At 41.9% G+C, this 12,336-nt stretch overlaps 1 protein-coding gene across 3 annotated transcripts in view; it reads left to right on the top strand.

Moving 5' to 3' along the window:
* Positions 1-12,336, top strand: part of Tanc1 (tetratricopeptide repeat, ankyrin repeat and coiled-coil containing 1) — a 222,862-nt gene that overhangs the window by 126,293 nt on the left and 84,233 nt on the right. For all 3 annotated transcript variants that reach the window (XM_090342784.1, XM_090342782.1, XM_090342783.1), the window contains one exon: positions 10,379-10,483. In XM_090342784.1, the coding sequence (XP_090198910.1) occupies positions 10,379-10,483 (105 nt within the window). The remainder of the gene's footprint in view (positions 1-10,378; positions 10,484-12,336) is intronic.

Below are 12,336 nucleotides of genomic sequence, written 5' to 3'. Positions count from 1 at the left end.
GAGCTATTTTTTCTTTGAAAACACAGATTGGGGAGTTATTTTCATAGACATGCTTCTTTGCCCCCAGATGCTTTCAGATGTTTTTGTACTCATGCCTAAGATGTTTAAGTCTGTGTGAAAAGTAGTTAGGAAGCCCTTGAAGAACCACCCTGTGTGGGAGTATGGGGAGGGTTAGATTACCTGCTGTCTGTGTCTCAGAATGTTTACATCACTGGAGACATCTTCAGCACCCTCGGAGACAGAGGCTTTGTGGCAATGATTTAATGTACCCTGTGATTTGCCTGGTTGACTGGGAGCAGGTGGTAAGCCAGAGATCTCTAACAATTGCTTTAAAAAAACAGTAATAAAAAGTTGCCACGTTTTGTGGTAATAAGTCAATGTATTATCAGGAATTCTTAACTTAATCTTGACCTGGTTTTAGAGTGAGATTGGGAAAAATTCTAGTTCTGTGATAACTTGGATATTGGTATGTTTAATGTGGAAGTGTTCTCCCTGCGTGTCCTAAGCTCAGGGCACAGCTAAGAAGTCAGCATTCTTGCTAAGGGATGAGTAGTATGAGTCACTGTCGAGGACAGGGCAGCTGTGGCTCGACCTTCTCAGGGATGTCATAGTCACTTATGGCATCCAGGAGTGCAGTGTGTCCTGTTTAGACTCTCTGGAGATAGTAGCTAACTCCTAAAGTATCTCTGCTGGTCTCTTGATATCCAAAGGAGGTGTTTCAGAGAACAGAAAGCACATGCTTTCAAGGGTGAGCTCATCACAATGAGGTCAGAGTGGGACATTTGTCTCATGCTTATGAGCACAGTCTGCAATTTGCTCTTGCTTTTTATCTCAGAGCTGAAGCCTGGTTGTAGGGTGCCTGGGGACTTTTGGGGCCATCCAGTGTATGACCCAGCACTAGTCTTTTGCCTGTGTATGGTAAGCTTGCGATTCTAGAGATTGTGTCACAGACCAGAGTGCTATTTCTATAGAGAAGCCAGAAGCACATAAAGGTGAGTTGGCTACAGGATGCTGAAAGTTACATGGGCAGTGACAGTGTACATGCTGTAGAAGCAGAAGCTCAGCAGTAGCATGTGGAAAGTTCTAGAATTCAGCTGAAGGAGCAGAAATGTTGATGGTTTACCTTGCCACCTGCATAGGAGCTGTAGGATGGTAGAGGTTTGTAGTGGGATTATAACCTGTCATGTATGGTCACCTTAAATTTGTTGTTGGTGGCAGGCATCATAGCTCTACTCCAAAAAAGGCACATTGTTTGTGCCTTCCTTGGGACTTGAACTTAGGCCTGTGCACTGTCCTTGAGCTTTTTTTTTTCTTTCCTGAAGCCAAAGTAACACTTCCAGCTTTTTCTGTGCCTGTAGTACCAAGGATTCAAACTCAGGGCTTCATGCATGCTAGGAAAGCACCCTACCACTAGGTTACACTCCTATCCTAGAACATTTTCAATATCAGATTTTTTTTCTGTAGGGAGGCTCAAACTGTATTCCTTATAAAGCAAACTAAACCAGTTTCAGATACAAAATTCTTTGTGGAAAAGCATCCTTATTACTAGAAGTTACAGGATGAGGGGTAGAGATTTCCTCCTCATAAACTCATGCCTGCGTATGAAGGAAGACAATCCTTACTCTTGAGTTTGCCCACATGGAGACTAGTTAGCAGTCTGCCACCATGAAACTGCACAACCTGCTTCATTTACCCTGTGCAGTTCCAGCATTCACTGATTATCGATAGCACGTAAGATAGCACTTAATAGACTATGTACATTCCTTTGCTCCTCACCCTACAATGTGGAGGGTTGAATCTATCTATGGCCTCACATTTGCTGTACTCTGCCACTTGACTCATGTACCCCTCTCTTTAAGTTTTTATTTTTTAAATAAAGTTTTTCTAACTTTGTCTGGACTGATCTGATTTTCTTCTGCCCCTGTCTCTCTAGTAGCTTGGGTTCTAGGCATGTACCCCCACACCCAGCTACCTTCCTTTCTCTTCAGAGGCAGTCATATAGCATATGTAGAAGAGACGAGCCATCTCCCCCTTCCAGCCTCTAAGGTCTTCTTTATTTTGCTTCCCCTCTCCTTTGTCTGACTTTTGCTTTTGAGGGTTCTCAGGATGACCTTGGGCACACACTGATAATCCTGGAAAATCTCTTTTTTTTAAAGATCAGCTAATCAGTAACTATTTATGAATTCCATTGTAGAGTCCCTCAGTCCACAGGACTGCGATTGTTTAACTCAGTATTGAGCGAATGGGAATCTTGGTAGCACCCTTAGAGTTCTACCTACCATAAAGCAGATTATTCCTCTATTTTACATCAGGGGCTTAACAAAGAGTACCCTTCTTACCCACAGCTCTACATTTTTAAGGACCTCCTTGAGATTTATATCTGGGTCACAGGATTTCTAGCTAGTCCCTGTACCTTCTGTGAATAGCATGCATTTCACTATTAAAAATAAGATCTCAGCAACCATAATATCCATTAGCAAAGTCACCAGTTTCACCACTAATGTGAAAGTGTACTTCCGAAACAAGGTATACTAATTAATGTGCCCTGCTGTTGGTTGGTGATGAGGACAACTGGTGGACAGGCTTGAACTAGTCTCTTGAGGAATGCCTTTTACTTCAAAGCAAGTTACTTCTGGAATATCTAGACAATGCAATTTTTCTTTTTCTTTTTTTTTTTTTTTTGCCAGTCCTAGGGCATGAACTCAGGGCCTGAGCTTCTTTTGCTTAAGGCTTGCACTGTCATAATGCCACTTCTGACTTTTTCTGTGTATGTAGTACTGAGGAATCAAACCCTTGGTACATGCTAGGCAAGCACTCTACCACTAAGCCACATTCCCAGCCTCCTCTCTCCTCTCTCTCTGCTCTTTCCTCCTCCCCCTCCCCTTCCCTCCCTCTCTTACTTGTCAGTCATGTGGCTTAAACTCAGAGCCTGAGTGCTATCCCTGAGCTCTTCTACTCAAGGTTAGTACTCTACCACTATGAGCCACAGTGCCACTTCTGGTTTTCTACTGGTTAATTGGAAGTAAGCCTTATGTACTTTCCTAGGCTGGCTTTGAACTATAATCCTCAGATTTCAGCCACCTGAATGAACATCTAGGATTACAAGCATGAGCCCACATCTCCCAGCTAGACACTGCATTTTCTTTAGGTAACAGATTAAAGCCACTGGACATACATTTTTATTATACTGGTGGTGTTTTAAAATTCCCTTTAAGTTTTCCAGCCTCTTGTTTGAGACCCTCAAGAGCACTGTGTCATGTTTGTGGGTCTCTGATGCCTAGCACGAGGTAGATGTGCCCTAGATATTTGTGGGGCAAACAAATACAATGAATTAAGGCTTCTCCATGCTTTAATACATAAAAGCATACTCAGGTTCAGTATGGCAACAACATGATGGATGGTGACCCATCAAGCTACATTAGAAGAAAATGGAAACATAATTTGTTTTGTTGTATGAGGAGCTTATTGCACTCACAGTACCATAAACATCCAGCTACCATTTGAGACTAGACAAAATCTCTGTCCACATTTCTTGTAATGCTGCGTTATTGAGGGAACATGATACTATGTGCTGTGCTTTCCCTACTGAATTAAGACCCTAATGAGAGCATACTTTCACTTCCTCATCATGCATGTATGAATAAAGACTGTACACTCCTTTCCAGTAGAGCCATAAAAATAAGGTATTTGAAATAAATAAGAGTAGGCTTAGTGGCAATGATGTCAGATAATGTTCATATTTCTTCATATTCCCAAGGTGACCTTTGTTATTCTTTTCTATTTCTTTTCTCCTCCCTCCGCTCTCTCCCTCCCTTCTATCCTTCCCTCACTCCCTCCCTTCCTTTTCCTTTCTATCTCCGTTTCCCTCTCTCTCCCTTTCTTTCTCCCTTTCCTTTTCCCATTCTCTCTCCCTTTCCCTTTCTTTTTCCTCCCTTCCTCCCTCACTCCCTTGTTCTGTTCTATTCTTTCCTTTTCTTTTCTTTCTTGTCCTGGAGCTTGAACTCAGGGCTTGAGGACTACCCTTAGGCTTTCTCAACACTAGTGCTCTACCACTTATGCCACAGCACCGCTTCTGACTTTCTATTAGCAAAATCATTAGTTTCACTAATGTGAAAGTCTACTTCCAAAACAAGGTGTACTAATTAATGCTCCTGCTGTTGGTTCGTGATGGGGACAACTGGTGGACAGGCTTGAAATAGAGTCTCTTGAGGATTACTTTTTACTTCAAAGCAGGTTACTCCTGGAATATATATACCAGTTAGACAACGCATTTTCTTTTCTTTTTTCTTTTTTTGCTAGTCCTGGGGCATGAACTCGGGGCCCGAGTTTCCTTTGCTTAAGGCTAGCACTGTCACAGCGCCACTTGCAGCTTTTTCTATGTATGTGGTATTGAGGAATCAAACCCAGGTCTTCATGCATACGAGGCAAATACTCTACCACTAGGCTAAACTCCCAGCCCTTCCTCTTTTTTTTTTTTTCTAGGCTTAATTTCCCCATGTCACACTTGCCTGAGTATGGATGATGTCACATTAGTTTACTTCTATGCATTAATTTGTTGCCCTTCTGACTTTACATAAAGCCTAGAGCCTTGTGAAGTGGTTCTAGAAGCTTCTAGATGTCCTTAGGTCTGGAAGACAGGGCTACCTGTGTACTTCTCCCTTTAGATGCTCTGGAACACAGGCCTCTGTCTGTCTTTGATCATTCCCTTAAGTAAAGAGAGTTGATTCAGGCAACATTTTAGGTTTCTATTTTCACAGGAGAAATTTAGCTGGTAAACATCTTACCATACCTGAAATTGACTTCCCCTTTGGACAGGATTTTCCATGTGAGTGAATTCATTGTTTGGCCTCTTCTTTCCTTAGAATGAGTTCTCCCAATAGGATGTCACGTCTTACGAGCCAGTGGGCAGTCCACCAATTTTCCAGTCTCCTTGTCAGGAAGAGACAGCAAAGACAGGCCAAGTCCTGCTGCAGAGGACTTGCTTTGTAACACAGCCTATGTTAGACCAGTGCTCCACTTTTATCATGCCCAAATTGTCTCCTTTCCTACTACATATTCCCTTTTGAGGTACAAGAAGGAGAATAGTCTGACTTTCAGAACACTGTTTGCACAGCTTACTCTTTAAAAATACAAGGCTGCTAATGCATGCAAATAAAAAATCAGTTAAAAGGATAGCTTAAAAAATAAAATGAGTTCACCATGGTTTGCTGTTTAGAATTGGTTAATGAATGACATTTGCTTCAAAGATACAGCTTCTGGGCTCCAAATCCTTATTCATTTCGATTTCTTCTTATCTCTTGCATATTTTCCAGTATGAGGTCAACAACTAGATCAGATAAATTCAGAGAAACTTTATTGTGAAAGTTTGATAATAAAAAAGTTCATAATCTGTAGCATCACTTTTCATAGTTTTTAGATGGCATTAAAAATGTAAGAACTATTTTAAATATCTAAGTAACCCAAATACTGGACATGTACACATGCTTTCTCTCTCCCTCCCCCCTCTCCCTCTTTCTCTCTCTCCCCCTTTATCTCTTCCTGTCTTTCTCTTTCTTTCTCTCTTTCTATCTCTCATACACAGACACACCACACACACACACACAGTGTATGTAAAGTTATTTTTAGCTGAAATACTCAAAAATGGAAAACAACCACTGCCTTTCTCTATTTCACTGCCTGGAGATAAAGCCCAGTTTGGTTTACTTCTGCCATTCCTTTAAAAAAATATTCCTTATATGGTAAGTTTCTAAGCAGCGGAATAGCTATGTGATTAAAATGTCAAAAAATGTAAGAAAACTGGCCTCTGGGAAAAGTATATTTGGAGATTTACGTAAAGGCAGACTACTAAATGGGGGACTCTGTGCCTTCGAGGTTGCAGAATGGAATGATGAAGGGCAGATTGGGTTGCTTGCTGCTTTCCAGTCTGACATGAGGCCCCTTTCTGTGAATAAACAAGCCTGCAACATCTGTTCTGTTGTGACCTGCCACTTGTTATCTGCAAGTGTATATGTATTTAACCCCCTTCTTTTGGTACTTCTTTTGTTTCTTTAAATTTTAAGAGTTCATTATAGGTTTGAGTAACCATCCCCGCCATCCCCTGTATCACATGGGGGATGTTTGGTGGGGGTCTAGAAAATTGGGAAGAGAAAAGGGATGTGGAGTGAGATGGAAGTGGATATAATTATGATCAAGAACAACAAATTCCTGTTTATCTTAAACCTTACAACTTGAACACAGCTCCAGCCATGGCTACCAGTCCCCACTTTAACCTGACGGCAGGTCATTAGAGACCTTACTTACCTTTAAAAGCATGGTTTGAGATCCTTTCCCATATCTCAATGGTCAGAATCCACATGGAATCAGTCTCCCTAGGTTCCCCATGCACAGGAAAGGTGCTTGATAGTGTCATTGTGGATTAGCTACCAGGAGCCATCAGGATGGGCGATAGCTAGCCAAGGAAGCACATGGGCCCAACTGTCAAGAATGGATGGCAGTCTTGTTTTGGTTTTCAGAGCCTCTTTTTTTGAGCAGAATTCATATCAGGAATATAAGAAATCTGGTCAGTTACTCTGTGAGATTCCATTGTGATTGTTTCGGATTGTATAAAGGAAGAACATTATTTTACTTGAAAGCAGCTTATGCTTGGGGATATGAAGTGTTTTTATAAACACAAAGCTGGGCATGGAAAAGCTGCTAGGTGATAGTTTTCTCCAACTAAGGGTGGAGTGGGGTGGTGTGGGGTAGAGTGGAAGAGATATGTTTTTCAGTTTTGATCTCTGTTGGCAAGTCTGTTGCTTTTACAGGAATTTTTCATGTGGGTAGCACAGAGATGTTTGCCATCCTGGTTTAGTAGATGGTGTGTAGGCATGTATGATCAGGGGCCAGATGACAGTGGTAGGTCTGAACTCAGGTGCCTTTCAGTTGTTGTCCCTCTGCAGCCACAGTCTGCTCAGCTGACCACACTCTAGACTGTGAATGATGCATGTCACAATAAGCTCTGTGTACTGAATGCAATATGGCCTTTCTCTTGAGGGTGTTCCGTCTTGGTGTTCTGTCTTGTTCTCTCTGATTTTTTTCAGAGTTCTCTTTTGAACCTGATTAGTCACTGTCTTTCAGGGAAAGATATTTCTTTCACAGGTTCTGTCTGAGGATCCCTAGCTCCTTGTTCTTATAATTTATTGTATCTAGAGCGCAGGCTATGCTATAGTATGATTGTCTAGGGTCTGCTGTTTCAGTGGGGGCAGTCCCTAATTGTATGATTACTCAAGTTTTGCATTCTGCATCTAGAATCTTCATAATCTTAGACTTCAGCTTTCCCAGAGAACAAACTCAACCTTCAAAATGAGGGAAGGACTACTTGTCTTAGGAGGAAATTCAGGTGTGTAGGGGAAAGGAGGGGATCTAAGTCTTCTTTATGTAAATCATTAGCCTGCCCTCCCCCTTGGGGACTTACTTGGCTCTGGTCCTGCTAGCTGTCTGATGTCCCTGCCTGGACTCAGCCTCTTCACACCCCTTGGCGCATGTCTTTCTGGGCTGCTCGGTCCTCTGCTCGTTGGCAGTCTGATTCCTACTTTCAGAAGTTAGGTCTGTGGTTGCCTCCTTTCCCCACAGATGTCTCTTTAATCCCTTTACAGCAACTTAATGGCCTTTCAGAAGACAGCAGAGGTGAATGACTGTTCCTCTGCTCTGCTTAATAGAAAGTGCACACAAATTCTCTAATGAGCAATTGGGGTAAAGGAATAAAACTCTCAGGCTATAAATTTATTTTGTTTTGCAGTGTTTGAGGTTGAGCTGATGTGAAAAGCAATTTAAATAAAGGGTCACATTGGTGAACTATTATTTATATTTACTTCATAACATTTCAACAGCTAGTAAGAGGAAACATAGGAGCCAGGAGTTTAGCTTAGTGGTAGAGTACTTGCCTAGCATGCACTAGGACCTGGGTTCGATTCCTTGGTACCACATACATAAAAAAAGCCAGAAATGGTGTGGCTCAACTGGTAGAGCTCTAGCCTTGAGAAAGTCCAAGGACAGTGCCCAGGCCCTGAGTTCAAGACCCAGGACTGGCAAAAAAAAAAAAGAACTTAGATTATCGTGTTTTCTTTGGTTGTGATTCTGTCTACCTTGCTCCAGCCTTCATCCCAGTTTCTTCTTCCGTGGCAAATGCTTTAGCTCTTCCCTCTAGCCCCACCCTCCCATACACATTTATAAGTGTGTAGTAAAGCCTGGATGCTGGTGTATAGCCTACATTTCCCATGTAACTGTGTGTCTCCAGTGACCCTTTCATTAACCTAAACAGCATTCTCTTCTGACCAGGTTCAGTAAGTTATAAAGATAGCCATCTACTTAAATACGTAAGACCTATAAAAATCACGGTTCATACAGTTTGAAACAATATAATTAAAAAAAGCTTCTTTGGTAACAGTCTGTTTTAAGATGTGGAATGTTTAAAATCACTGGCTAGGAATTAGCTATTTTTCTACTCATGTAGATGCTTTTGCAGTAAGCCTTTAGGTGGCAGCATCTCTCACCATAAACCACATTTTGAGCAAAATCTCTCATACGACGAGATGTTTGAGGCCAAGAGTGAGTCTACCTGCATCACTCCTTCCCTGTGAGGATGAAGCTGGGACCCCACTGGGTGGTCAGGACAGTGACTTGGGGTATTCAGGGGATAAAAGTTATTAGACCCCCATCTGGAGCTCTGTTCATTCCCTTCTTTTACTGGTACATAAAGTTTCCTTCCTTAGAATTATAGTGAAGTCAAGCTCATGACTCTAGATCATGGTGGAATGTAATATTTCAAAGGAGAGACTGTCAGCCTTTTTAATTTTTTAAAATGCTACAAACATGTATTCATATGCTCTACAGTTCACCTATTTAAAGTCTACCCACTTAAAGTCTGTCTTACAAGGTTGCACAAATGATTGCTAAAGACTACTTTTAGAGCATTTTATTACCCCCTAAAGAACTTACATAGTCACCATCCCACAAGCGTGCATATCCTCAACCCTGAAAACCATTCAAGCCTTTTGTGTTGTATGTTTGCCTATTCCAGATATTGCAGACTGGATAGGACTGTAAAGTATGTGGTTTTATGACTGGCTTCTCTCACTTGGCATCATGTTTTCCTGTTGTAATCATGTCCTAGCATGAATTGATGCTTCATTCCTTTTGTTATTTCCTAAGAATACTTGATGTGCAACAACACCTTATTTTGTTTTCATTGGTTGACAGGCCTTTGGTTATTAGGAATAATGTTATTATGGACACATATGTGTATCAGGTTTATTTGAGATGTGTGTGTATATGTTTATATGTGGGCACACGCTTGTGTGTGCTTGTACTGGTACTCAGCTTGAACTCAGAGCCTGAAAGCTGTCCCTTGCTCAAGGCTAGTACTCTACCACTTGAACATAGCTCCACTTCTGTGTTTTTGCTGGTTAATTGGAGATGAGTCTCAGGGACTTTTCTGCCCAAGCTGGCTTTGTACTGCGGTCCTCAGATCTCAGCCTCCTGAGTAGCTAGGCGAGCCACCAGTATGCAGCATTCATACAGGAGTGGAATTGCTGGGCTGTATGGTAATTTTATAGTGAGTCTTGAGCACAATAACTTGTTTTCCAAAGCTGCTGCACCTCTTTCCTTTAGCAGCAGCAGCAGCAGCAGCAGCAGCAGCAGCAGCAGCAGCAGCAGCAGCAGCAAAAAGTGGTTCCACTCAAGTCTCAGATTTCCAGATTGTCTGATGTTGGGGTTGAGGGAGGGAGACAAGACACCCAGTCTCTTGGGTTGTGTCCCTGAATTGCATGCTGGGCTGACTGCCACACCCCTTTTGAAGGCAGCTGCTTCAGCTGCCAAGAAAACAGTTGACTTCTGAGCCCTGTGCGTCACCAGCCTGATAAAATGCCTATGTTCAATGGTTGCTGTGCGTGTTGATACTTCAGTCTCGCTGTTTGTAATCCTTACCTCTTGACTTTGGAGACACCAAGCAACCAAACCATCATTATCTAAAAAGAAAATGATGTAAAGAAAAATATCATTAAAAAAAATATCCTTCACTGCAAGCTGTCCAGGTTTGAACATGTCAAAATCACCTACTTGATACAGCAAAAGACAGCTGTGGAGGCTTCACAGCAGAACAACAGCTTTTGTTTCTACCAGAGTTTACATTCTCCAAACCCAGCTTACCCTTTTCTTCCCTGGCAGCTGGGACTGGACATTCTGTGTCTGCCCTAAACTGGTTGTGTGTGTTCAAGGGAGGGGAAGGGGCTGGCTCTTACTTCAGGCGTATTTGGGTCCTGGTCAGGACACATGCTGTATGTTCTGAAGCTTTGTTTGCATCTGGAAAAAATTAGCCACATTCAGATCTTTTCCACTGCAGGTCCAGTCAGGAAGCCCAAGTATGTGGAAAGCCCCAGGGTGCCTGGTGATGCAGTTATAATCCCGTTCAGAGAAGTATCCAAGCCCGCAGAGCCCAGTGAGAATGGTAAGAACCTGCTTCCAGTGATTTCTCCCTCTTCTCCTAAAGACTACAGAATGGTACTCACCGAGTGCTCTTAGCAGGAATGTTTCACTGAACTGAGTGGGACGGGATTTTTTCTTGGGCAGTTTATCTGTTTAGCTAATGTGAAGTCTTGGAGTAATATTTACGGTAAAGAAAAGTTAAGTAGGTGTGTATGCATTGTATAAGGGCTGGGTCTTATTTCCTCTAGATTCTCATCTATCTGGGCTTAGAGCACATGAAAAATCAGATGATGCATTTCAATATTTTTAAATTTTTAGTGCTTTGCCAATGCAGAATATTCAACAACAGGCTTTGCCTGAAAAGTTGAAATGTTAAACAAAGCTTACAGTAAACTTAAGAACATTGATAACTTTTCCCCACAGGCCTGGGGCTTGAACTTGGGCTGGGCACTGTCCATGAGCCTCTTTGTGCTCAAGGATAGTGCTCTACCACTTGAGCCACAGCACAACTGGCTTTTTCTGAGTAGTTAATTGCAGATAAGAGTCTCATGGACTTTTCTGCCCAGGTTGGCTCTGGTCCTCAGATCTCAGTAGCTAGGATTACAGGTTTGAGTCACCAGTGCCCAGCTCATTGTTAACTTTTGAAAGCTTGCTCTGTCTATCTATGCATCTGTGCTAGTCCTAGAGCTTGAATTTAGGGCCTGGGCTTTGTCTCTGAACTTTTTTGCTCAGGGCTAATATTCTACTACTTGAGTCACAACTTCATTTCTATCTTTTTAGTGGCTAATTGGAGATAGAGTCTCCTGGCTGGGCACTGGTAGCTTATGCCTGTAAGCCTACCTACTCAGGAGGCTGAGATCTGAGGATTGCAAAGCCAGCCAGGGCACTACAGTCCATGAGACTCTTCTCTCCAATTAACCATCAGAAAACTGGAAGGGGTTCTGCTGGTCAAGTGATAGAGTGTTAGCCTTGAGCTGAAGAGCTTAGGGATAGCATCCAGAGCCAGAATTCAAGTCCCACAACTGGACAATGGGAAAAAAAGTCTCTTGGACTTTTTTACTGTGTCTTGTTTCACATCACCATCCTCAAATTTCGGCCTCCTGAGTAACTTGAGTTACAGGTATGTGCTACTAGCACCTAGCTTTCATAAAAAATTATACATGTCAAGTTTTTCTTTAGAGGGAGTTGACATAGGAATTATCTCCTAGCCCAGAAATCCAAGCTGAAGTCTTTTCATGAAATTATTTTATGTATTTTTATGTCTTTTAGTCTACATTTTAAATAGATAAAATATGTATAGTAGACATTATGTATTTAGCAGATGCATTAATAGTTTTTTTATTTTTTAATCAATTCAAGAATTTGCTTAATACTTATCTGAGATGTATTCAGCTGACAACTCTGGCTGTTAATTTGGGTGTTTTACACTTGTACCCTGTTTTCCTGTAGAAACATGTGATTACGAATCTTGGCTTAAGTACAGAAGCTTATTTTGCCCTCAGTACGAATACATGTTTATGTAGTAGTACTGCAAGTGAATTTAGGAAAGAAAACACATCTGGGTTTCCACTTTGAATTACTGGTGCTCTCTTTTTTATTCTTTCTTAAGTGTGGGGGGAAAGAACTCCTTTCTGTTGTAACTGTTGTCTGTGCATATAGAGTTTCGGATGAGAGGATGGATAGCAGTAAGTAGGACATTGTAGATAAGTGGGATGGAACAGTGGTGAAAATACAGCTAAAAGTAAGTGGAGAAGATATCATGGACAAAAGCAGAAACCAAGAAGAAATGAGCCGAGAGGAGTCATTGGGGAGCCACTGACAGAAGCAGAAATTAGGAAGTTTAGAATAGGTGGGAGAGGAGATAGCCTGGGGGAA

The sequence above is a fragment of the Megascapheus bottae genome, chromosome 12, assembly GCF_031878675.1.
Source record: "Megascapheus bottae isolate mThoBot1 chromosome 12, mThoBot2.hap1, whole genome shotgun sequence".
NCBI classification, from domain to species: Eukaryota; Metazoa; Chordata; class Mammalia; order Rodentia; family Geomyidae; genus Megascapheus; species Megascapheus bottae.
This window is presented reverse-complemented; position numbering and strand designations above follow the sequence as displayed.